We start from the raw sequence: 26947 nt of genomic DNA on the forward strand, positions 1-26947 counted from the left end.
ATTCAAATGAAAGGTCTCATGGTCCCATAGCCTGCTATTGAATTTCATTCCGATCCGACTTCCGGTTCCGGAGATATAGGATGATATGTACCAAAAAAGTGAAAAAAATATGCACTCACTTTTATCAGAGATGGCTGAACCGATTTTCACAAACTAAGATTCAAATAAAAGGTATTATGGTCCCATAGCTTGCTATTGAATTTTATTTTGATGTGACTTCCGGTTCCGGAGTTATAAGGTAATATGTGAAAATTTGTGAAAAAGTTTAAACTCAATTATCTCTGGAACAATTCAACCGATTTTCGCAAAATAAGATTTAAATGAAAGGTCTAATAATATCCTAAAAATTTATGGAACATTTTATCTGGATCCGACTTCCGGTTTCGGAACTAAAGCGTGATAAGTGGAAAATTACCAATTTTATTAGTATTTTTCCACGAACGATGGTTAAAAACAGGTACAAATCCCATAAAACTGTCTGATAAATTCTTCTTGTTTACAGAGCTTGTTAGCTTGTGGGCATGAAAACTTAATTCGGCACTACTGGTCCCCTCTTTTCCTGGTCCGAGAGTACCGAAAGTGGAGAAGAAAAACTCCTAAAACTAAATTCACTTCGATTTCTCTGCTATGCTTGAACCGATTTTCACAAATCTTGATTTGAATTAAAGTTCATACTGTCTTTAAAGCTACTGTGAAATTTCATCCGGATCCGACTTCCGGTTCTGCAGTTACCGGGCGATGAGTGTCAACGTTTTCAAATCGCCATATAGAGTGACAATATGTACAACACCGAAAGAAGAAGAAAACACAAAACGAACAAGGCGTGCTTTGTTCTATTCCGTACACGTTGTGTAGTGATGTCAATAATAATAATAATAATAATAATAATAATCGGAAGAATTGGAAAAGTGTGATCAAAAACTGCAAAAAGGATCTCACTCACTTTTCTTGGAGATGGCCAAATCGATTTTCACAAACTTATAGGTTCAAAAGAAAAATCTTACAGTTTCATACGGAATTCCTTAATTTGTTTTGGATACTACTTTCGGTTCCGGTACTACAGGTTAAACAGGATTTATAGAGTTTGTGAGATTAGATCCGAACAAATTATCCTATTTCTATTCAATAAACAGTTGTTTTTGCGAATGTCACGGTTATATTTATGATGTAATAAGTAATATGAGAAAGGCATCATTACACCACTAGGTGGATTAAAATAGGTTTTATATCTATACAAGCATTTGTTAGCAAGTTACGAAGCTCATTATTTAAGTCTCATTATCCATCTGTGAGCTCTAGGAATCACTGTTCTAAACCGAAGATTGTTAGAACCTAAAATACTCATGATTTGGTTGAACTTTATCTCCTGAAGGCTATTCCAGTCCAATCCCAGCCAATGCTGACATACAATAATGAGCCTCATGCTGAACGTGAGCCTTCGTGATATCTTTGATTGTGCGACAACCCGCAAGAGCCATTGTGTTATCCAGTTCGTGTTGTAGCAGTCGAACAATTTCTTCTACTCCTTTCTGGCCGTTAACTGCCAATCCCCAAAGATAGCTACGTCCGATGAATGCCATGTCGGCTCCCATTGCCAGAGCTTTAAAAATATCGGTTCCTTTGGTTATACCTCCATCGACTATAATGGGAACTTGTCCCCTAACAGCTGCAATTATCTCTGGTAGCACCTCAATCTAAAATAAAAGTACACATTAGTCTAAATCTTAATCCTTTATATTCTTCCGAGAATGTACAGTGGCGGACACGGAATCCAATTGACGTCCACCATGGTTGGACACCATTATCGCATCTACTCCCACATCCACAGCGCATCGGGCATCTTCTTTTGTCATTACACCTTTCACGATAACTGGTAGAGTTGTAATGCTTTTCATCCATTCCACGTCTGCCCAGGTCAAGGAAGCATTCATATCTGTAGCAAACTTCAGATCACCACTTTCGATAATTGACTCAGCTTCTAAGGACTTGAAAACTTCTAGTCTTATACCGTCTGGAAGTTGCAAGTTTTTTCGTACTTCTCCGCTCATTAAACCTGACACCGGACTATCGATTGTAAGCACAACTGCTTTGAATCCCGCACTTTCTGCCCGCCGCACTACGGTCTCCGAAATTCTTCTATCCTTGTACATGTACATCTGAATCCACTTGATTCCCGTCGGAGCGGCCTGTACTACTTGCTCGATCGAACTACTCGCAAACATGCTCATCACGTAAGGAACTTGCATTTTCTCAGCCGCGCGCGCCGTAGCTAACTCGCCGTCGGTGTGTGCCAACCGATGCAAAGCCGTGGGTGAAAACCCCACCGGTAAGCTGGAGCTCATTCCTAAAAAAGTACTGTTCAACTGGCGCCGCTCGACATTCCTCAACTCACGTGGACGTATGCGAATCCGATCGTAACTGATTCGGTTTAGCTGCAGAGTCTGACTTCGGCCTGCTGCTCCGTTAAAGTACTCGTATGCATTTCTGGGCAGGATACTTGCGGCTCGCTTGTGGTAATCTTCTACTGTCTCGAGAAGTTCCATCGCAAAGTTGCGGTCAAGGTGCTAGTGCTGACTGAATCACTAATGGATGGAAAACGCGCTCATATAAGAATAAATGCGGAAACCAATGAATCGTATTTTTTCATGTTATGTATCAGATATGTATCAATCCATCAATAAGTAATCTGTGATTGTTTGAATAAAACTATTTCTAAGCTTGATAAACGTTGATCGGACTGGATAATCAAATTGCGTGTTCTCTGCTGAACGAATAGAACACAGGATTCATTTTGGGCACAATTAAATTCTCGGAAAGAGAGTAAGAAGATGTAAGATTCTTTAGGGCAAAAATACGATCGCATTATATATTGAGGTCGGAGTTTGAGTTAAGCTACTTTTGTTATTGTGAAAAAAATGGAAAAAAAGGAATTTCGTGTGTTGATGAAACACTACTTTTTGATGAAAAAAGTGCCGCCGATACCAAAAAATGGCTTGAGGAGTGTTATCCAGACTCTGCACCGGGCGAAGCAACAATTCGTAAGTGGTTTGCAAAATTTCGTACTGGTCATATGAGCACCGAAGACGATGAACGCAGTGGACGTCCAAAAGTGGCTGTTACCGATGAAAACGTGAAAAAAATCCACAAAATGATTTTCAATGACCGTCAAGTGAAGTTGATCGATATAGCTGACACCCTAAAGATATCAAAGGAACGTGTTGGACATAATATTCACGAATAGTTGGATATGAGAAAGCTTTGTGCAAAATGGGTGCCGCGTGAGCTCACTATCGATCAAAAACAACAACGAAAAACCATGCTGAAATTGAACGAATTGGGCTTCGAATTGTATGTTTACTTGTTTGTGCGGTTGAAATACCGCGTTTTCAAAATGTCGCGTATTGAAAAGGAAGTGAAAATTAAGATTCTGGACACATGGTTTAAGTGAGAAGGGTATTACTATGCGAAAATTGGCAAAGCGGTTTGGAATTCATCATGCCAGTGGTAAAACCATCATTAATAAGTTTGGAGAACACTATTCGTTGGATGAGCTACCAGGAAGAGGTGGAAAACCCGGTTTTTCCAACCCGAAACTAATCCAGGAAGTGGTATCTCTAGTCTTGAAAAAAAATCAATGTCAATACGTGATTTGGTAAAAAAAGCAGGAACGAGTGTAGGAATGATCCAGCATATCAAGAGGCGAAATCACCTGAAGACCTACAAGAAGCAGAAAATCTCGAAACAAAGTGTAGAACAGAAGAAGCGAGCAGCAACAAGTGCCCGAAAATTGTATTCGCGTCTTTTGCAGTGTCCGGATGCATGCGTTTTGATGGACGATGGGACTTATGTAAAGGATGACACAAAAATCCTTTCAGGTCCACAATACTTAACTGTCGTTGTTGGGGAGGATGTGAGCGATGCGGACAGGTCGATTCAAGTAGAGAAACTCGATCGAAAGATACTGGTATGGCAAGCAACATGTTCCTGTGGTTTGAAGTCAACCATTTTTTACACTACCGGAACTATAAATGCAGAAATCTATCGATCTGAAAGTCTCTAGAAGAGATTGCTGCCTTTCTATAAGAAGCATAGTACACCTCCACTGTTTTGGCAGGATTTAGCGTCGGCTCACTATGCCAAAACCACTCTCAATTGGCTTGCGGAAAAGGGTATAAATTTCGTTGAAATAAATATCAACCCACCAAATTGCCCTCAGCTTCGACCCATCAAACGTTACTGGGCAATCGTGAAGAGGATCTGCAAGAAGACTGGTAAGGCAACTGGGAACATGTAGGAGTTCAAAAAAATTTGGGCTCAAGCGTCCAAAAAATGCGATGCAACACTGGTCCGGAACTTGATGAAGAGCGTTCGATCAAAAGTTCGAAAATTCTTGAAGGAATAACTTAAATTTCATTCGGTTTTCATTATACTCAAGTTTAACCTCGTTCAATAACGGATCAATTTTTAGTTTGAATAAAATATCGTTTTTTATCATAACTTGAAAGAAAAATTTGTGGATAGTTTATTTTCGATACACTCCTTACAGTTTCCGAGTTACCACGATTTGAAAAAACTGCATGTAGAAATACATACGACCTTTTGTAAAATCAGTCTTGAGTCGAATTGGTCTCTGAATAAATGTAATATTTATTTATTTTATTTTAGTTTTATTGCTATTAATTCCATGTGACTAAAGCCTACATGAAATATAATATTATATTATATGGTTACACTATTTTTAATCCGTGTGATGAATCGGCAAGACGGCTCGCCGAATTAGAATAGTTCCGCGACATATGTAAAAGCTCGAATCAGTGATATAAACGGCTCATGTATCCAAAGTTAGTGCGATGGAAGCGAGGTACAAGAAATGAGCCATGACAAAGAGACCTGGCTGGTACTCGGATGCTCAATGTGTAACCCGCGTGTCACAATGGTTCATTAAAGAACTAATAGTTTTAACAACAACTGTTACTACGATGTTATTTTTGTATAAACATATTGTTTCCACCATTTCTAGTTTGCTATAGAAGGAAGTTGACGGTAAACGATTATCTAACTATCGGGCAGAACTGATCGCTTGATCAGGCGCATTTCCAATGTAATTAAAATATATCAATATCGTAGATAATCGATTAACGCCCTGATTAACGCAGAAGAAATCGAAACCAAACGAATTTTCACGGGGCAATTCTTTGAACCAATTTTGTCGATGTAGGTGATGCATGCGACCAATTAATTAATATGTTATAACATCTAAGATTAAAAACGGCGATTAAACATATTCATACTAGTACATGGGTTCTTAAACCATAAACAAAATGTTTACTTTCCGTTCGGCGCCTAGATAGGAGGTTACCATCGCTCTCAGTAATTTGGCTATTTCTTCAGCTAGGTTAAAATAGTATGACAATTATTGATAAGTTCGATCGTCGTTATGATCGCTTTACACTACTATCATCGTTGCGTTCGGATGATAAAGACTGTCCCAGAAAGTATGGACGCAACCAAAAACCGCTGCCATTTCGCAATGGTTCAGAATCTGTCAATTTTTATGGCTGTGTCCTGTTGTTTACACTCTTCTCTAACCACTTGTGCAGTTGTTTATTCGTTTTTATTAGTTTGTTTCGAAATGCGTGGACTTTCAGCAGAACAACGTCGAAAAATTGTGTACAAATGGTGCACAGAAAGCGGACTGTCACTAAGAAGAATAGCAAAAATGGAAGGAGTAAGTGAAAAAGCCGTGCGAAATGCAATCAGGAAGTTCGGTGAGGATAACACCTTTGAGGATAAACCGAAAACGGATCGAAAAAATGGTCCTGCTAACCCTCAGTTGGATAAACGTATACTGAAGGCGTTCGAGCAAAAGAAGGAGGTTTCAGTTCGGGATGTAACCAAAAAAGTGGGCACTTCGAAGTCAAATGTTCTTCGTGCTAAAGAACGTTTGAATCTTCGAACCTATAAGAAGCAGAACAACCAAAACGTAGTCCGAAACAAGAAGCATCGATCAGGTCGAGGTTTCGAAAGCTGTACAATACGATTCTTGCTGGAAATTTGAACTGCATAATCATTGACGACGAAACCTATGTGGAACTCGATTACAAATCCATGCCGGGACAACAATATTATACGGTGCGAGAAGGGCAAGTGTTAAAACAGTCCGAGGCATCGATTGAAGTCGAAAAATTTGTTAAGAAAACTATGCTCTGGCAAGCAATTTGTAGCTGCGGTAAGATTTCAAAACCCTTCATCACCACTGCTTCAATGAACAGCGAAATATACAACAAGGAATGTTTACAAAAACAACTTCTACCCATGATTCGAAGCCACTACTCGAAATCAACGGTAGAATGGTATACTACCAAAAATGTCACTTTCGTCCCAAAAGAGATGAATCCACCAAATTGCCCACAACTTCGACCAATTGAGAAATTTTGGGCATTAACGAAAATACATCTTAGGAAAGATGTCTCGGCAACCGAAACCATTCAACAGTTCGAAAAAGATTGGAAAAATGTGTCAAAACTTAACCCTAAGAAGTCAGTACGGAATTTCATGAGGAACGGAACGGAACGTTAAGAATAATATTCTGTTGTTGTAGTCTAATATTATCTGTATATCGAATAAAAAAAAAATTTCTAACACTTCTGAATTATTTACAGCGAAATCAAAGTGCGTCCATACTTACTGCGACAATCTTTATCTGGCTTACGGCTCCGCAATTACAAAGCAATATGTGCAACTCTATGAGAAAATGCGCGCTCAATTTTCTCAAAAGTTTCTTAACGGTTTTTTTTTTCAAACTAAGATGCAAATAAAAGGTCTTGAAATACTTCAAAAAGTCCTCGAGAAGTTGATCCAGATCCGACTTCCGGTTCCGGTATTCCAGCGCGATAAATGAAAAATTTTCAATTTCCTGAGTATTTTTTCAAAAGTGATGGCAAAACGAGATGCAAATTTCTATAAAACTTACTGGTAAATTCATCTAGTTGGCAGACCATGTTAGTTAGTGGATATATAAATCTACTTTGGGACTACTAGTCCCCGATTTTCGTCTCCGAACGCTCCGGCAATAGTGATGAAAAGCTAAAAAAACGGAACTCACTTCCATTTCTCAGCTTCTCACAAATCATGATTCAAATTAAAGCTCTCAGTGTCTTGAGAGATACTGTGGTATTTCATACAGATCCGACTTCCGGTTACGAAATTATGGGGCGATGAGTATCAAAACTTTCAATTTTGTTTAGCGTGCAGGGTTGCCACATTTAAATCTATATTAACTTGATATAACTGTTTACAAATTGAAAAGGTTATGGTAGTTTATACCCAAAGAAAGTTTATGATTTTATTCAAGTTTGCAAAAAGAAATCTTGGCAGATACTTCTAGTGATGTTTTCAAAAACATAAGTAATATGAGAAGGGCATCATTACTTATTGATTTCTTAAATACGGTTGAACCGACTTTCACCAACTTTAGATCCGATTTCAAATTCTGGAATTATATGACAATGAGTGCTAAACATTGCCAGCCGTCCTCTAAAGTGGCATATAAACCACCATGTTTTTTTCGGCTTTGTCTGAATGAGTTAGTTTACTTTACTAACAAATTTTGCAACTCGACAAGTGATAGAGAGTGCGTTTGTGTTAAATTTATTCTAATATATTTCGCATACTCAGCTCAGAAGCGAAAACCTTCTTTCGCTTGGATAAATTACGTATTGATTATTCGAGCCAAAGCCTTCGCGGTATCAATTAGCTTAGTAACCAGGGTATGCCGAAGGGTGTAACAGGTTTAAATTTATATAAGACCAGCAGCAGTCTGCGAACCCAGTTTAGTCTGCATTCAGCAGCAACAGTTCCAAGTATCCACCGCAGCAAATGATGTTCGATTCGTTATTCCGCGGTAAACGCAATGATCGCAGGTCTCTTGAAGTTGCCTCCGTGTCCGAGTATGAATCACGTGCGCTAGTGGCGCTGGACCGGAACGCGCTTGATTATTTCCGCTGTGGTGCTGGCGCTGAACTGACGACACGGTTGAATAGGTCACGGTACGAGCAGATACGGATCAGACCGCGCTGTCTGGCACGGGTCGGCAACCGTAGCTTGTCAGTTAATGTGCTTGGACTGAGCTACAGAATGCCAATCGGAATTGGACCGGTGGCATTGCAGAAATTAGTTCACAATGATTGCGAAAGGGCCATGGCCAGAGCGGCCCGGTCCATGGGAGTGCCCTTTGTTCTGAGTGTTCTTTCTAGCGTGTCGATCGAGGATATTGCGGATGTAATTCCTAACCATCCGAAGTGGTTCCAGCTGTTTATTCTGAAGGATCGTGAGTTGACGGAGAATCTTGTGAGACGTGCCGAAAAAGCTCGTTACAGAGCCCTTGTCGTGACGGTGGATACTCCGGTGATTGGACTGCGAAGATCGGAAATGAAGAATCCGCTCATTCTTCCCTCCAAAGTTTCGTATGCTAATTTTTGTCCTCCACATAACAATGTTTGTACAAAGAATACGGCGGAGTATGTGAAAAATCAGTTTGATCCCACTATCGGTTGGGACTCCTTACGTTGGTTGGTTAGTATCACAAATCTGCCAGTAATTGTGAAAGGCATACTTACAAAAGAAGACGCATTAATGGCTGCTAATTTAGGAGTGAAAGGTGTCATAGTTTCGAATCACGGAGGACGTCAGTTGGATTGCGCTCCGGCTACTGTACGATGCTTTGGTTGCAAATTCTTGCAATTGTTTTTCTCATTTTACCACTTTTTTCAGATAGAAGTACTGCCAGAAGTGTGCGAAGCAGTGGGCAGTCGACTCATCGTTATGACTGATGGCGGTATTACCCAAGGAACGGATGTATTTAAGGCACTCGCCCTAGGAGCCAAACTGGTATTTGTTGGCCGAGCGGCGATGTGGGGATTGGCTGTAAACGGTCAATATGGTGTGGAGGACGTACTGGAACTGCTTAAAGTGGAGCTTGATTCCGTAATGGCAATGGCGGGATGTAAAACTATCAATCAGATTTGCGAAAATCATGTTCGTTTTGAATCGGAATACTTGGCTCCTCGATTGCGTTTTGAAGAAAAACGAATAATCAACCAAATCGATAGTAACAATCGAGTAGATACAGATAGTGACATTGAAAATGGCAAAAAAGTATTTGTGGAAAGTGTGAAAGTGATACCGCAGCCAGAAAAGGTTATTTTAATCCCAACAGGAGAGGATGGTTTATCGAAAAATCCTAATGGAGAAGACGGAGTAGACGAATGTGGTAGGAAAACTAGTAAATGGTGCAAAACAGTGAACAGTAATGTTGAAATAATAAGAGCTCCTCCGCGAATTACGAGGGAAGTACGAGTTGTTCCAGAATTAGCAAAAGTTTTTCAACGCAACCCAAATTTGGGTTCGAACAATCGACAACTAAGGATTCGCCAGAGTAGAAGCAGAGCTGCGTCAATGCATAATTTAATCGGTATCAGTAAACACGGCGAGGATTGTCGGTACATGCTGTAGGGAAAATTCGAAGCTGAATGCATGTTTTATTTTTGTAGGCCATCAATTTGAAATTTTGGATCGTAAAATCGGTGTAATTTTTTTTAAAGTAAAAAATAGATAATAAATTATTCCAAATTGTAAATAAATGTATTAGAAGTAAATTAAAATGTATACAACTGTGATATAACTTAGCATGAAAATTAATTTGCTAATTGAAAAAAATTATGCAGATATTGTATTTCAATTGGATCATAGTACTTTTCAGTGTGTTTTTTTTCAATACTTCAGACCTTCGAACCATCCAGTCCATTATTTATGGCATACCTAGAATTAGAGCAAGATCTGATATAGCTGAAAAAAAAATTTTTTTAGGCTTTTTATCGAAATAATATTGAATTAAAAGAAAAGTTCCAACAAAATAATAAAATAGAAGTCCGGGAGAGATAACTGAAATATTTTTTTTAGAGATTTCAACATATCTCAACGTTTTGTACATTTCTAATACAAGACAAGAAATACTGCATAACTTTGGAAATTCGCAGAAAAAATTGCATAATATTTTCTAAAATTTGCATAAGAAACTAAATAACTTGAAAATACGCAAATAAAAACTGCAAAACTGAGAGAAGGGCCTGCGATTATAGTACGTTTCGTTTTGATTCGTCCGAGGCGTCAGGTTAAAAATTGCATTTTGGTCCAACCCTGAAATCACGTCTGCTTAGTCTAGTCACTCTGATGAGTCGAAGACAACCTGTGTTTCCGGGCGCACCATTATAAAAGGAATGGGTCTTCCATAGATTTTTATGTCTTGCATGAAAGGCAGTGGCTTTTTGTCGGAGTTCTATTGTTTTTTTCGCATTCGAGGTGCTGAACGATCTAAATTCTGAAAAAAATCATCGAAAGTAAATTTCACCGTGATACAAATAAGGATATCAGAAACACAACAGATAACTGCTACCTAACTTCAAAACAGAAATTAATAGTGATTTTGACATTTGTTGCGTAGTCCTATGTCAACAGTTAAGTTTTAATCAAAATTCATAGGGGTTTTGTAATTAATTCAACCTGCTTCATGTCAGCTCTAACCAATTTCCATTTTGATAAGCAATATAAAAATTTCTGTGTCGTTTTTTAACAGAACATTTTGCACGGACAAACCACATAGGAAGATTTTGGTCTTACCTTTTTTGATTTATTTTTAAATGTAGTATGAATAATATTATAATATGAATTAAAATTAAATGTTATAAAGATATATATAGATTTAAATTGGATGTTCAGCCACAAGTAGTGAATTCTCAGCCCTATTATATACATGATTTAGTTATTACCATTAAGACATCATTTGCTTCCACAATTCTGTGATTTTTGTGTAGGGAAAATTGTAATCCTACTTGTATTGGGTAATGGGGTAAATGAACTTATATACTAACATACAAACTAATACAGAGAGCGAATCGATTCAATTGAAGATTGCATCGATTTTTATCGGAATTTGCTTATAATATTATGTGACATTACATCTAATGGTTCTATATTTGTGAGTCTGTCCCTAGTAGCACATGTAACTTGTTCATAAAAAATAAAAACAAAAAAGATGCTGCATAATGGTCGCATGACAAACACGACGAAACAATGATGGTGACAATGGAGTCAAAATAATGTTTCGAATTGACATCTCATCATACTAAATTACAATAAGTTCCAACGTAACTTTTCGGTAATCTAACGCTCACGACGTACTCGCATTGACTGTTTTTAGTCGCCAACTGGTCACCGTAACAAAATGTGACAATGAAAAAGTGACACACTACTAGACAAAGTTAAGTACTGATTTCATATCGATTACCGTATTCGTTGTGATGCAACAAAGAAATACAATTACAGTGTCGGTTGAAAGCTTCCGTACATCATCCCGGACAATAATATTAAATCAATGAGTAGAATAAGTAGAACATTCCTTCAGCTAAAAAAAAATTGGCTATAGTTAAATCTCCGCTACATTCGCACTGCCAGAGAGAATATTTCTATACTTTGTCACGGCAGTGTATGCGTGGAAAAACTTATGGAATGAAATATTCATTAAATTTGTAAAAAGTGCAATTTTTAACTATTGCGTTTGGTCAACTGTTTCAACTTTGATATATGAAAAACTAATATTAATCACCAAAAAGTTCTAACTGAATACATTTTGACTTTTTAGCTGTAAATTTCATATGATGGAAATAAAAATATGAATATTATTTTGTATGTCGATGTTCTAAAACCCAAAATATCGAAGTCGCGCACGTTTTCAATAAGTACAATGATCAACTTTACCATAAATATCGAATAGCACTGAAATTTTGAGTAGAAATAGTGAGTTTAATGAATATTGAATTCTTGTTTTAGCTCTCATCATCGGATGCCAATTTTTGGTCGTAAATGTTGAATGGGAAAAATATAAACAATATTCTTCACTGAGAAGTTGTTTGGCAACCCTTGGTAAGTCGCACAAGCTCCGCCTCTTACGCTTTTCAGGTTACATAGTAGTTATAATGCACGTTGCAAAGTCTTCAACTTGTTCCATGAATTTGTGTCATATAAGTTACTGTCATTGAAGTGTAATAACGTGTGCTACTTGGGATGTAACTCATTCGTACTAAACCAGGGAGGACGCTTCAAAATCATTTTCAGAATTTTATTCTGAATCCTTTGAAGCGTTTTCTTCCTGATGGAACAACAACTTGACCAAATTGGTACTGCATAAAGTATGCCTGGTCTGAAAATTTATAAATTATCAATTTGGTTTTTAGACAGAGCTTAGAATTTCTGTTTATACACAGAAAAAAATATGAATTTTACAGGTGACAATTCTTCAAACGATACAATTTATAACTACCTAACGTTTCAAATGACGCAATATTCCATTGGTACAGAATTTTACAGGATCCGAATGTTATTTGCAATTGCCGCTGTATGGATTTATATGTATCAATTATTCATCATGCAGATATGTGCTTCTGTGGCTCAGTCAATTAGCTAACGTGCTCTGTGATCTAATGTTTCTCGGTTCAAGTCGCGCTGTTGCTAACGGTATTTTGTTTTTTATTTCATTCGATTTCAAGCCATGTAATTTTCGAATTACACAATTTCACATGTTCTTGAATATAATTTTGTGTGAAATACGACGCTTTATTTATGTGCATCTTATAAGATGTAAAATCGCAAGACTTTTCGATCTGTGTTAGAGGATTTAAACATTTATTATTTATTACACTCTGACTGGATTCCTTCAATGTGAACCTTGAAAGTGAGTTTATTTGTCATACGTTAAACCTAAGTATTTTGCTTGATCAGACCATATAAATTCCAAGCCATTCAATTTGATAATGTGATTATTGTTTGGTTTAAAAATAGAAGCTCTTGACTAATGAGGAAAGATAATTAATTGCATTTTTGCTGCATTTGGTGCAATTTTCTATTTTGACAGATAATCACTGAAAATATTTAAGCTTGTTTGTAGGCGACTGCAGATCACTCTTAGGTAGATGCCAGAGTGAACGCGGAACGCGATGCTAAGCGAAGCGATTCAATGCAATGTACTGTTATCGCATTTACTCTGACAGGTTTGCTTTGATCAAATGCAACTAGCTCGCACGCGCGGTTAGACGCTTTCACTCTGACAGCAATCTTAGGTTTCTACCTGTGGCTAACAGACTTGTGTCGTCATAACGATTTCTGACAACCAACGGGTAGATTCCAAGATCAAAAGTGAAAATATTATAGAGGAAAACACCCCCATTCCGTATTTAAGTATTCAAGACTTTTCTGAACAGAAGTTTTATCACTAACACTATCTTTTCGTAAGATATTTCTGCTATGCAAGTTTGGTAGTTGTCGTTTGCTGGAAAATTTGAAAAAATTGAAAACATCATTACGCAGCTTTTCGATGTTAGCTTTTGCTTCGACTAAACAAGCATTTTACCCGTGTAAAACGTCTAATGGTCGGTTGCTACTTAGTAATTAACTTTTAGCAGTGCTAATGTCTCTATTTACAGTATAAAAATCCAGAGAAACAAAGCCATAACAGTCATAACAGTCAATCTACGGACATTATGCTCCACCTTCGATTCAACAGTATGCTTCGAGATAAAATACTGTTTTAAAGATTTATAATAATTATTAAAACAAAATGTTTGTTTCCAATTGTAATTAATTGATTATGCAATTGATTTATGATGAAAAGAATATCTTCATTATCTGCTTTTCTTCTATACCGACATTTCAAGGGGCATATTGCATCATTGCTGGGGCATTATGCCTACGGCAAGCGAAAAAACTGAGAATGTGGTGGTTTTGGAAAATGTGTTTATATCAATCAATTCTCATCATTTCTACCGAAATCATTGAAAATTATGTTCCTCAGATCAGTATCAGTACATTTAGAAATCTCTAACACTTTACCCTACAAGATTGGAGCTACGCTCGAACCCTTCGGAACACCTGCTCGTACGGGTAGCAATTCAAATTTACAATTCTGATAGCTAACCTGAAGAATACGATCAGTTGACTAATTTTAAATCATTTTGATCAAATAAATAGGAAACTGGAAGTCAGACATTTTTGCTATTACACTTTTGTGCCAAACACTGTCGAATGCTTTTTCTATGTCTAGAAGAGCAACTCCAGTGGATAACCCAGAAGATTTATTTGCTTTTATAATGTTCGTTGTTCTAACAAGTTGATGACTAGTTGAATGTTCATGACGAAATCCAAACTGCTTTGGTAAAAAATTGATCTCTTATTTATATGAGACGTCATTCTCAACAAGATATTTTTTTCAATAAGTTTACTGATAGAAGAAAGTAAGCTAATTGGTCCATAACTTGATGTTTCTGCTGGGTTTTTATCAGGTTTAAGGATGGGAATTACTTTAGCGTTTTTCCATCTCTTAGGGAAGTAAGCTAATGAAAAACACTTGTTGAAAATTTTAACCAAGAGTCTCAAGGCAACATCGGGAATATTTTTTTATAAGAATATTAAGGATTTCATCATTACCAGGAGCCTTCATGTTTTTAAGTTTCCTAATGATTGATTTCATTTCATCAAAATTCGTCTCAGTAATGTCATCTTGTAATAACACTTGTGTTGAAATATGATCATATTTCAGTGAGACCTCATTTTCAATAGGACTAACACAACAATTCCTTTTTTTCGCTCATCCAAGTCTTCTTTCCTTTCCTTTTTGCATTAGTTTTTTATCACATCCTTCATATTTTCTGTTCTATTTATACATTGTCTAATGATTTAGATAAAATCAGGGGGGGGGGGAACAACTTATACGCACCCCAAGAGTTACGAAAAGATTGGTGTAGTTATGGAAAAATAATTACTCGATTTTCGAAAATAACACGTGTTTTGTTTATAATTTTTATTCGAATCAAAAAGCCAAGTTCTGGCATTACATTTCTTTTGTGGAATTTAACCTTTCTGTTTCAATAGGCTTCACAGCCACAGTGTTTCTAACTTGTTTGTAAGACCAGCGCCCCATGAAATGAACCGCAAACTCGGGACTTTATTCGAATCAACAATTATGATTATTGATTATATCTTTGTGAAGTTACAAATAATATTTTTTTGTGATCAAGATAATCGATCTAGTTATAAAAATGTTTAACTACCTTACTTCTAATGAGCAACAGAAGGAGAAAAGTTGCAAACGCATGGAACAGTAAAATTGAAAGTATCGCCCAGAGGAGAGAGCACTCGAACCTTCACTCTTCTCCTTTCCGGGGAGACGTTCTATCAACTACACTACTCTGGTACATGTGTAGAACTTAACGGATGAAATAGGACTGAATTTGTGCGTTATACTGCACACAAGCCGAATGAGATGCAACTATCTTGCGGTAAACGATTCCGCATACTTTCGAACCTTCTCTCGTTTATCCTCACCAGCAGGACGTTTTCGATTGTTTTTTTTATTTTGTCTTTTGCCTGCTGTTTTGTTTTCGAAAAATAGTGCTATTTTTCGATTATCATGTTATGTCATACTCCAACGATAATTTGGTTCTGGAGATATACACGGGTAAAAATCTATTGCCGATACCATGATTTTTTAATCATGAAATCATGAACCATGTCTTCTTATGGAATTTCATGAACAAAATGTTTGATGTCATGAAAGATGTTTTATTGTTCATGATATCTATCGTTTTGATCATGAAACCATGACTTATTATTATTCATGATAGACATGATTCATGACTTCATGACTATTGTTTTATTAATCAACTGTGACTTCTGGTTCCGGAAGTATATCGATAAAAGTCATCTAAATCGACAAAACGTACTTTTTTCTGTACCGCTCATTTCTCTCGGAGAAGGCTGAATCGAGTTTTGATTCGCTCGAATGTTACCATCAGTTCATTGATCAAGTTTGGAAAATTTATGGTGAATATTTCGAAAAATGTGATTATCGATGTCGTAGCCGACAAATTGCACTGTTTCTTAATACACTAAAGTTTGTTATATCCCTTATATATGCTTGAAACGATTTCGAAATTCTCAGACGCGTTTGGAAACTAAATGCAACGTGAATTAGGAAAATGGTTTTGTGTGCATTTTTTGAAAATAGAGCTTGTTTAGTACGATGATATGTTAGTCAGATTGGTGTTACCATAAATCAAATAAACATAGATTTCCCATTGTACGGAGACACTAACATCCCTTCTATCGGGAAACGGTTGTACTTTTTTCCATTGGTTATTGTGGTTGTGTTAAATGCGCAGACAACTTTGTACATGCATTTTAGGAGCATTTACGCACCCATTTTACACCAAATGGCGCTTTTAGTGTCCCGGGTTACTCAACGACATTAATATTACACTGGGGAATCTAGTTTTATTTTATTTATGGTGTTACCTAGTAAATACGCATTCCTTACTAGGAAGGTACTTTCGTCATATAATATTTTTTATTAGAGCTGTTTTTTATTCATTTCGCAAGAATATTAGCAAGAAACTTATGTGTTCATATGAAATGTTGATGTCTACTTATACGGCACTTTGTTAAAGTTTTGCATAGAATGATTCATGAACTACATGATCCTTACTGATGTCGGAAACACGCTGGCATCCTGCGAATGCCATTGTTAAGTCCAACTCTTTTTTCAAAATATCCAGAATATTTTCAACTCCTTGTTGGCCACCGTTTGCTAGGCCCCAGAGAGCGGGCCTTCCGAACAATACCATTTTAGCACCGAGGGCAATAGCTTTGAAAATGTCGGTGCCTTCCGTTATACCACCATCAATTACAACGGTAGTTCTATCGCCTACTGCTGCTACTATTTCCGGTAAGGCTTCAATCTGAAATCGAACAAAAACTATCATAAAATCCGGAACAACCGAAAATTGAAGGATTTTATTTACCGACGCTGGAACGGAATCCAACTGTCTGGCTCCGTGGTTGGATACCCAAATACCATGAACGCCAAGATCGGCGGCAATTATTGCGTCTTCTTTCGTCAGAACTCCTTTAACGATCACTGGAAGTTTTGTGAAGCTCAGCAACCACTTTACATCATCCCAGCATAGTGTTGGATCTAGCTGTTCGTGAATATACTCATTGATTCCTGAGCCACCTTTACTTTGAACACCAGTTGCTTGCCGTCCTTCGAAGTTGGCCAACCTGTAGAAATTTAACCAAAATTTTGATTGGTCTGCTTAAAATAAAGCACAAAACAGAACAATTACATTAAATTCGGTGGAAGAGAAAATTTATTACGCATATCCGCTCGACGTAGTCCAAACATCGGGGCATCAACTGTGAGAACGATTGCCCTGAAACCAGTTTTTTCCGCTCTACGTACCAAGCTTTCCGTGATCTTACGATCCTTGTAGATGTAAAGTTGAAACCATTTGGGTGACTTCGGTGTTCCGGTGGCAACTTCCTCGATCGAACTAGTGGCGATGGTACTGAGCGTGAATCCAACATTTCGGCTGGCAGCCGCCTTCGCATTAGCCACTTCCCCTTCATAGTGAGCCATGCGTTGCATCGCCGTCGGAGCAATTCCAATCGGCATCGAATACTCATCTCCAAAAAGTCGCACTGTCATATCTCGTTTGGCACCACTTTTCAGTACTCGAGGCCGGATACGCAGTCGATCGAAGCAAATTCGATTCAACCGGAGGGACAATTCGTCCCCGGCTCCGCTTCGATAGTAATCCAGTGCATGTCGCGGAATTATTTCGGCCGCACGCTTCTCGTAGTCCCGAAGTGAAACCAGAGCCATCGGAGATTTTTGTTCAACAAACTTAAGTACGGAACGATCATCGACTCACTAAACTTGCAAGAGTAATCTTTCGCGTGGAATTTATTTAGAGATGCGACTGTGATTGCTGTAGAGTACGATAATGCTGCATTGTCTTACTGATAAGACTGATTTGGTGTAACGTTGTCTTCGTTGAAGCACAAACAAGTTCATTCAAAATCGAATGCGAGTCAAAATGAATGAATTGAAACGTTACAACCTTTGAACTTATTATCCGAAGTTGTTAATGAAATAAGTCATTCTACCTAATGATTGTAAGAGTGTGAGCTTTTGTATCTTACTTTTTTATTATTTATATAATAATAGTAATAATAATAATAATAATAATAATAATAATAATAATAATAATAATAATAATAATAATAATAATAATAATAATAATAATAATAATAATAATAATAATAATAATAATAATAATAATAATAATAATAATAATAATAATAATAATAATAATAATAATAATAATAATAATAATGCGCAGTTTCCGGTCGACTGTTCCACTCCGACGATTGGCTTGAGGCTTCCGAATCGTCGTCAATGTTTTCTTATACCGTTTGATAACGCGCCATACGGTATTTCTGGTGAATTTTATCTGTTTAGCCGTTCATTCGATTCCACGACCATCCCGTAATGTTTTGGCAAGATTTGGCAAGCTGTCATTACAGCAAAGTCGTTCAAGAATGGTATGCAGAGAAAGGGGTTCAGTTTGTTCCAGTTTCGTGGTATTCTTAAAAGAAATTGCTACTGAATTTTCCGAGTGAGTGCATCGTTCTTATCCCACGAAGCTTGCCAGTTGGCAAGTGTCCTTTGGCGAGACGCTATAGTGTTCGTTGAAAGCAATCGGTCTCTCATAAATTTCACCTTCAAGAGTACCACATTTGGCCAAATTATCGGCTTTATCATTGCCTGGAATGGAGCAATGAGCTGGGACTCAGACTTTAATGATTTGATAATGATTATTCAATGTGTCATTCAGATACTGTTTTATTTTGCCCAAGAAAAACGGTTCATTCTTACCAGCCATGTTTGAGCGAACTTCATGACTCATTGTATGTATCGAATGCATGCAGCTTAAGGCAATACCCAAGTAACGATATTAAATTCTCCCTAATTTAATTATACACTGAAGTCTTTTTTATGCGAATTTACGTACCGCATAAAAAAAACCGCATAACTCTGAAAATTCGCATAAAAAAACCGCATAACTCTGAAACTTCGCATAAAAAAACCGCATAACTCTGAAACTTCGCATAAAAAAAGACCGCAGAAGGGAAACCGCATAACTAAAACCGTAAAAAACCGCATAAAAAAGATCGCATAAAAAAAGACCTCAGTGTATAAGAATTTGCAGCGGAACCAAAGCAAACGCATCCACATTCCATCACTGAAAAAGTGATCTGCGATTAAGTTCAAATATATTATTGCTGATACTTTTAGTTTGAGAAATGTTGTCGAATATAAGATGCATGTGCTGAAGCATGCTTTTGTGAACTATTCCAATCAATATGAATGGATTTGTATCAAAAACATTTGCCCAGATTAGTGACAGAAACCATCTTAGTAAAATCTTAATTTAACCAATTTTTCAAATCTTGATTCCTTTCAAGTAATCAATGTCACCGATGATGTTTCATTCAATATTGCTTAGCGTTTTTAAGACTGCAAGGAGTTCATTCTGTTATTGCTTTTTCAATAGAGCTTTGAAAGGGAATCGTCGATTTAGTTGAATAGTCGGTAATAAGACAACTAATCGATTGATGAGAGTAACAGTACCAGAAATAATGTGACGACAATTTGATTATAGGTATTACTGAACTTTTAGTCAAATTTAGTTTGTTTAAGAAAATAATTATTTACAGTCCAAAACCCTGCTATTTTTTCTACCAAGTGAATTGACATTCCGATGGTTTTGTAATATATTGGACCAGTTAAAGTGGTACAGTATAAGAAATCTGTCGTTCGGGAATGATAATTCTCGGTGTATTCATCAAATGAGTCTATAAGAAAGAGACAGTTTCTTCTAGTTCGCTTTCTCTTCTACTTATTATTAGGCCAATCGCGCATTTGCAAATAAGCTGCTCGAGTTAACAAAATATTTGTGGGTGGGACGAAGATCGACAGATCAGTAAGTAGTTGATAAAATCATATCTTATACAATTACAGTACAAGTTTTTCGTGGTTGTTGAGATTATGATTCCAAAGTAAACTGCTTGTCTGGAGAATACGCTAGATAAGCTTAGAACAGTTTTACGAGCAACGTTCGATACTTCCAGCTACTAACCACCAGGTGGTGCTCGAATACATCTTATCTAGACAAGTTCAGTTTATGAAAATACCATAACCACCCACTTTGCTGGTAGTTGTTCGATCGCGTAGCAAAACAAAGCATACATTGAGAGAAGAAGCATAGAACAAATCAAGAGAGCCGGAGCAGGTACACTCACCGAGAGTTTATGTTACTCATTTTGCTCCAGCTTAGCATTACTTGGATAGGAAAACAACAGCACAAGTGCACTCTATCTATGTAAGGAATAAGATGCCCAACATAGCTGAGCTCTCGCGAGTAAACACACCGCTGTTGAAATTGCCAATCGGTTGACTTCCCCGTTTGGGTCTATCTCAATTCGTACTCGACTATCGGGTGAACAGCATCGTAAGCGCATCCTAAGTCGATCCGGTTCGGTCGGGGTGTTTTCCATTCGTGTGGCGTCGCGGTTTTAAGCCTACTATTTAATTTCTGCGATCTTCGCTACGGTGGTCGTTCGAGTATTTGTCCCTTTCGGGTTCCGGGACGGGAGAGGAGAATTTATTACGCGGAAAGTGCATTCGATTATTACGCAGAGGGTGCAGTGAAGTGGAGGCTTGGCTCTACTGCGAAAGCACTGATGCGTGTGTGACACATTCGAGCGGTCTCTTTCGGTGGTGAATGCATTTCCCAGTCCGTCGTCGTTTTCGCAGTCGATCGAATGTGAACGTGAACCTTGGCCGAATGTGAGATTGTTCCATGAGACGGAACCATTTCGGGGAGGCCATGTCGGGTAAATAATAATAAAAAATAAAGAATAAAATGATACGACTTTCGAACCGTTGTGGTCACGGGTGATACTTGTAGTACAATGCATTCGTAATTTTAATATGATTGAAGTTGCTGAATCGATGATGTCGTTCTGATTGCGACCACCAAAGTCTTTGTTGATTGCCGATCGAAGATAGTGAAGTGGAGTGAGCAATCGTGCTGTGAATTGGTACCTTCGGCAGTTGAAACGCAGGGAGCGACAGTAAAAGAGTTTCTAATTTCCTTTTCGCATGATTGCTTTGCTTATTGTGTTACCAATAAATATTTGAGATTGATGTGTTGTTTATTTTTTCATCTCCTTACTGCGATAGCGGTTAGTGGCAAAGTAATAACATAAATTGATTATCGGAAGGGAGAAATTTTTTACATGCTCATCAAATTCTGGTCAATGTGTATCTTAATTTATGAAATGTTTTGACAGTGCGAGGAAAACAAAAACAAGTTCTCTTCGAGTAAAATAAAACTAGTTCAGTGGAAGTTGATCATCGAGTAGCAAAAACGAATGTTTCATTGTAAATAGCTGTTTACACAGCACTAGTGAAACGAAGTGTGTCGGAGTAAGAGAAACAGATCTAAAGGAATTAAAACCGGATCAAAACAAGATTCATGTCAGTTTTTTTTACTCGATAACGTTTCTTAGTTTCGTCTTCTTTGAATCTCCGGAAACGAAAACGATCGTCTGTTTAAACTTCATCCTTTGGATTACAGTGCAATTTTTTTCTTGTGTTCCCGAAGGACTTACGGGTGGTCTCGCACCTGTATTCGTGCATGAGTAGAAAAAGGGTCAACAAGGATTGTTTTGTGTTCCACTGACACGGTGCCACGCGCGAGAGCTATCCTTGCTGGTGAGAATCTCGCTCCGATACGCGTATGTAGTGGTGTGACGGACGCAGCATCCAAAGTTCAAGGTCAGTGAATATTTTCCAGTAATGCATGGTAGATAAACGGGCTCAAATGAGTGAGAGAGCCAACGATGCTGGACGGGAGGGCTCTTTGACTGTTTGTGTAAAGTTTATACGTTCTTTCTCACTCATTTTTGCTTATGGTGATGGTGACGTTTTGGGAATTGTCTTCCAACTGTTACGGAGTTAGGAAGAAGACGGAGCCTCCATCATACATTTTGATGCGCGAGAGTAGGGCAGGACGAGAGAACTGTAGATAAAAAAATCTGCAGGAAAGTCAATAGCTGTTCAAATTAGTTCTGTCAATTGAATGAATTCATTGGATGTTTTAAAATGAAGTCAGAAAATCTTTGAGAAGCGAGATTTAATATCTTTATAATCAGACAACTCGTAGCTAAATTGAATAATGATTGCTAAAGATTATATTAGAATACTGTAAATCTAAAGATTATATTAGAATACTGTAAATCTTTTTTATTTTGAAATATGATCCTGGAGTGTGCATACTACTGGGAATAGAAGTATAAAATAAAAATTTTAATTTATAAAACGTATAACTGAATTCAGTTGGTACTCTTTTTCTGCATACAGGTTTAAAAAATATAGTTTGAATAGATTGAAATAGTGTCCATAATTAAAATATTTTTCTTTTGCTTGAAAAGCTTTCAAAAAAGATAAGTTGGTTTAATCCACCTAGTGGTGTAATGATGCCTTTCTCATATTCATCATAACATCATAAATATTGATGAGGAATTCTGAAAACAACTGTTCATTAAATGGAAACAAGAAAATTTGTTCGAACATGATCTAGTAAAATCTACAAATAAAAATACCATATAGTTCGAAACCGGAAGTAGTATCCACAATAAATTCAGGGATTCCGTATGAAACCGTAAGACTTTTCCTTTCAAGCTATAAGTTTAGATTAGCCGAAGTTGGTTTGTATGGTCAGCAACAAATATGACCTACAAATTGGAACAGTTTTGAACCTAGTTCCCCCTATTACTTCGTAGCTTCAGAAGGCGGTATAACCCTTAACCCAATAGATCCGAAACCATCCGAAGGTCGGACCCGTATGAAGTTCGGGAATTTTATATGGAATCATGAAACCTTTTACTTGGCCCAAAGTTCGTGAAAATCGTTCAAACCATCTCCACGAAAATAGACAGAGTTTGATTTTGGACAGGCCCGTACCCAGAATTTCGTTACGGGAGGGGCCCTCAGATAAAAAAATAATGTTACTGAAGATTGCTTATGTACATAATTTTCATTTACATATCTTACCGTTTACTGTCATGCCATTTCAGTCGCACATGTCTAAATCTCCATTTCTAGAGCACTAAAATCCATAAGACTCGTGACAGATTTTAAAAACTGGTCTGAGATAGCTCCCTTACTTCGAGTCGTGGAGAACGGAAAACCTCTTCTAAATTTGGAGGTCATATTAGTTGATGACCATTCAAACTTACTTCAGCTATACAGGTTTCGGTAATAGGTTCCGGAAGTAGCGGTCTAAAATTCCAAAACGAAACTCACATCGGTTTCTCAGAGATAACTTGAGGTTTGGGAACTCATAATAGTTCGAGTAGGTCAAATCAGGTGAACAATGTGGATGGGCAAGTAATTGGAATCCTAAACCGTTGATTTTAACTATGGTAGCGATGCTCATGTGCTTCATGTAAGGCCCTTTCGCAGTAATTTGGGACTTTAATCGCTCCATTAATGCACGCTAATACTTGTAGTCATCCAAAAGTATACTTTGACAATCCCAGAAAACCTGCATCATGATCTATCCAACCCATTGAGCCTTCCTTCCAGGCTTTCGTACCGCTTCGAAGATCAACTTCAGTCCATTGTCGTTAGATCTGTCGTATAGCAATGGATCCAGCCAAACATGTACTCGAAGTGTACCTGCGTTCGTCTTTTTAGTCCTATATAAGTATGTGCGAGATCCTGCGGCAGGATATCTTTCTCATCTGCAGAATCTTACTCAACTATGGTAAGCTAGCTTTCCAGTCATGCAGTACAATTTAGTGTCTTATTGTTGTTTCTTTTATCCCGGATTTAGACATTAATATGACACTTAATTTCTGGAGTATTTGAACACTATTATCGGTGCTTCCGGAATCGTAATAGGAATTAATTTGATAGACCGTCTACAATCAATGACTACCAGTAAAAGTTTTGTATGGAACCACAAGATCTTCAATTTGAATCAAAGTTTGTGAGAATTGACATTTTGCGTACTCAATGAACTGATTCGAATGGTATATGACACTCGGGCCTCCAGGCCTCGGTGTAAAGATCGGGTTTCGTATTGATTTCATAACCTTTTCATAACAGAAAAGCAAGAACTCAGTGAAGTAATATTTCGTTACTTTTTTGTAAGTTATAGACAAGCGGAACATGCGTTACTTTTTTGCAAGTGTTAAACGTTACGAGGCGTTACTTTTTTGAGTTATAGGCGTTACGAAGTGTTACATGCGTTACTTTTTAGTATGCTGTAGGCGTTATGGAGCGTTTAATCCTATTGATTACACCGTAAGATAGAGCTTGTGAGATTCTATTACTAAACTCTGCTGCCGATACAGCACGCAGCGGCAGGTCTTACGAAGCAGAACAGAGCCAAAACCACATAAAATGGAGGATGAAACCGGGGTAAAAAAATGACATTAATATTAATACATAAAATTAGTATAGCCAAAGTAAATGTGCATGACCATCTACTAATATGACCTATAAATTCAGAAGATGTTTTCCGCCCTCCACGAATCGGCTGTGCTATTCCATGCAGTGAATTGTCATCATTGAAAGTAGGAATTCCAATGATCTCAGAAAACATGGCATCATCACAAATCATGTGGATTGTTGTGCGATATGAATATTTAGAAGGCCTTAGACATGTGTTGCAGAAATAACATGACAGTGTATGTTGAAAACACCGGAAAAGGCATACTGAGAATTAGGTACCTAAGTAATCTTCACATCTCCCGAAACGAAATCCTGGGTACGGGCATGAACATGACCAAATTGCCAAAAACTTACTTCCCAAACCCGACCCAGAACCACAAATCATATAGCGATTTGGAAAAATATCGACAAACCGGAAGCTGCCATCTAGTATTTTAAAAATCCCACAACTATATATTATTGATATGTACCCGTAAAGCATGGTAAAAAAGTGTCTTTTGAAATATTATGAATGTCAGTAAAGGAAAATCTAACAATTTAGTATTATTCCTTCAGAGATGCATGGATAATGGTAAAATATTATTTGGTTTTCAACATGGATTTTTATAAATAACTAGTGAACCCCTGCATGCTTCGTAGCGCAATAATAATAGATTAGATGTGGAAAATCAAAACTACTGATCAATTTTAATTATTATTGAAGAAAAATATCATTATAATGCTCTATGATAGTGGCCCCAACCTTTTCATATCGCGGACAACAGGACAAAATATATCGATGGTTTGCGAAACGCGAACAGGCAGCGTACAATTTACCATCTGAGAAAAAAAACTCTAAATTCACGCTACAGACTCATAACGACTGCCCACGCTAAAAACCCTAACGATTATTGACGGTAACAGAAAAGTTAAACGGATGAGAAAATGACGTTCAAATTGAAATGACATATCAGTGGGCATCATTGGAATGCGTGAAATGAAAACTTTTTCTTCTTCTAATTTGCCATTCAAAATTGTTGCTTCGACAGCATTTGCGATTAACTTTTGAACTTTAAACTTTGATTTGTACTTGTTCCTCTATTGTCCGCACTTTATTTTGTACTTTGTGTGCTTGTTTCTGTAATTTGTGTGTGTTTTTCCTGTACTCTCTGGGCTTGTTTCAGCATTTGTTCCTGTACGTTTTATACCTGCTCCAGTATTTTCTGTATTTAGTCCTGTAACTTCTGTACTTATATCTGTACTATCTGCACATTCTGTACCTTTTTCTGCTCTCTCTGCAATTGTGCCAGTACTTCCTGTACTTGTTTCCCTCATTTCTGTACTTGGTTTTATACTTTCTGCACTTGTTCCTGTACCTTCTTTATTTTGTCCTGAACTTACCTTCTGTACTTGTTCATCTTATTTCTGCACCTGGAGCTGTCCCAGTGAACTTCTCACAGCTCAAAAATTATCTTTGGATGGAAATTATTTCGAATACACTTAAGGCAGAATAATCGAACGAGCCTCATGATTGCTCGTTATCAGTGAAGTAGAATGGTAGAATGTTCCGTAAAAATGAATCATCTGACAACTGTTTTTGATTCAATCTCAACATTTCTCCCCAAAACAGGCACACACGTACACTTCGCACTTTGAAGCAGTTTTTTCCTGCTCTAAGAAGTCCCAAATGATCGAAGCAAAATACACCCAAAATCAGTTTGACAGTTTATGAGCAATAGAGTGAATCATTTGAATAGGTAAAACATGTCGAAGAGTTCCCAAATCTCGGTTCCGTCGATGTAATTTTATAATAGGAAGCAAATGGGTTGGTTCGAGTACATTGGACGAAACTGTTCATAGTAACTCAAATGCAAATAATTTGAAATTTCGAATTACTCTGGGTTGATATAATTCGAATCGCGTTTGGGCCAATTGAAGACGTTTGGACTAAAACTTACAATTTGAAACAATTGACGAAATTTGGAGGTCGTTTCGAGAAAAATTTACACAAAATCTCATCCAAAAAATCCTTCAAAGGTATAGTATGGGAAATGCTTATGAAAAATTTAAACAGAAAACATTCTTCTAATTCGAATGGAATTGTTCCAAAAAGTAGAGAGCCGAACAGTTTTGGTGTTTGAGTTAACGGTGTTAATTTGAAGTGCCAGCACACCTCAATCCTGTTGTCTCAGTGCATTGTGACAGCAATAATTATATCTATCGTGAAGATAAGATTCACATTTCTGGAGTTTTAGGAAAACAACGAATCATAAAAAACGTTGATCACTTTCTTTGCTTATAGTCGTTCTATAATTTGACTTCACGGCATTGAATTCAAATTTATATATCGGAAAATGGAAACCTGTATTTTTCGCCTTTACTTAATTGAAAATGTGATTCGAAATAAAGAAACACGTGAATCAAGTAGGCTTAATTAATAATCTAGTATTCATATTTTGCTCTACAGTCAGCTAGCATTCCACAACTCCA

The 26947-nt window shown here is 37.3% G+C and overlaps 4 protein-coding genes across 5 annotated transcripts in view; 2 read left to right on the forward strand and 2 right to left on the reverse strand.

The window, feature by feature from the left end:
• Positions 1-1195: 1195 nt before the first annotated feature.
• LOC131433747 (uncharacterized) lies at positions 1196-2109 on the reverse strand. Its single transcript, XM_058600341.1, has 2 exons — positions 1755-2109; positions 1196-1694 (listed from the first exon to the last, which is right to left on the reverse strand). Exons 1-2 carry the CDS (start codon positions 2046-2048, stop codon positions 1374-1376), a joined length of 615 nt encoding a protein of 204 aa, XP_058456324.1. The 5' UTR covers positions 2049-2109; the 3' UTR covers positions 1196-1373.
• Positions 2110-7854: 5745 nt separating this feature from the next.
• LOC131437361 (2-Hydroxyacid oxidase 1-like) lies at positions 7855-9632 on the forward strand. The gene is made up of 2 exons (XM_058606640.1): positions 7855-8712; positions 8773-9632. Exons 1-2 carry the CDS (start codon positions 7879-7881, stop codon positions 9511-9513), a joined length of 1575 nt encoding a protein of 524 aa, XP_058462623.1. The 5' UTR covers positions 7855-7878; the 3' UTR covers positions 9514-9632.
• A 6741-nt stretch (positions 9633-16373) lies between these two features.
• LOC131436345 (uncharacterized) lies at positions 16374-17883 on the reverse strand. Its single transcript, XM_058605014.1, has 3 exons — positions 17232-17883; positions 16908-17166; positions 16374-16844 (listed from the first exon to the last, which is right to left on the reverse strand). The coding sequence occupies exons 1-3, from the start codon at positions 17768-17770 to the stop codon at positions 16548-16550; spliced, it is 1095 nt and encodes a 364-aa protein (XP_058460997.1). The 5' UTR covers positions 17771-17883; the 3' UTR covers positions 16374-16547.
• Positions 17884-20430: 2547 nt separating this feature from the next.
• Positions 20431-26947, forward strand: part of LOC131437425 (putative uncharacterized protein DDB_G0277255) — a 284777-nt gene continuing 278260 nt past the window's right edge. The window contains exons 1-2 of one of the 2 annotated variants that reach the window (XM_058606754.1): positions 20431-20847; positions 21197-21793. The gene's annotated coding sequence lies outside the window, so the exon portion shown is untranslated. Of the gene's footprint in view, positions 21794-26947 lie in introns of both variants that reach the window. The other variant, XM_058606752.1, reaches the window with a different exon arrangement.

This window comes from Malaya genurostris, chromosome 3, assembly GCF_030247185.1.
Source record: "Malaya genurostris strain Urasoe2022 chromosome 3, Malgen_1.1, whole genome shotgun sequence".
In the NCBI taxonomy this organism is placed as follows: domain Eukaryota; kingdom Metazoa; phylum Arthropoda; class Insecta; order Diptera; family Culicidae; genus Malaya; species Malaya genurostris.

What these genes read in the sequence shown, in the direction of transcription:
- LOC131437361 (XM_058606640.1), top strand. Translation starts at nt 7,879, where the DNA reads ATGATGTTCGATTCGTTATTCCGCGGTAAACGCAATGATCGCAGGTCT. An exon ending in TGGATTGCGCTCCGGCTACT is followed by an intron (nt 8,713 to 8,772) that starts GTACGATGCTTT and finishes CACTTTTTTCAG; the next exon opens with ATAGAAGTACTGCCAGAAGT.
- LOC131433747 (XM_058600341.1), bottom strand. Translation starts at nt 2,048, where the DNA reads ATGAGCGGAGAAGTACGAAAAAACTTGCAACTTCCAGACGGTATAAGA. An exon ending in TGGATTCCGTGTCCGCCACT is followed by an intron (nt 1,695 to 1,754) that starts GTACATTCTCGG and finishes CTTTTATTTTAG; the next exon opens with ATTGAGGTGCTACCAGAGAT.
- LOC131436345 (XM_058605014.1), bottom strand. Translation starts at nt 17,770, where the DNA reads ATGGCTCTGGTTTCACTTCGGGACTACGAGAAGCGTGCGGCCGAAATA. An exon ending in TCTCTTCCACCGAATTTAAT is followed by an intron (nt 17,167 to 17,231) that starts GTAATTGTTCTG and finishes AAATTTCTACAG; the next exon opens with GTTGGCCAACTTCGAAGGAC. An exon ending in TGGATTCCGTTCCAGCGTCG is followed by an intron (nt 16,845 to 16,907) that starts GTAAATAAAATC and finishes GTTCGATTTCAG; the next exon opens with ATTGAAGCCTTACCGGAAAT.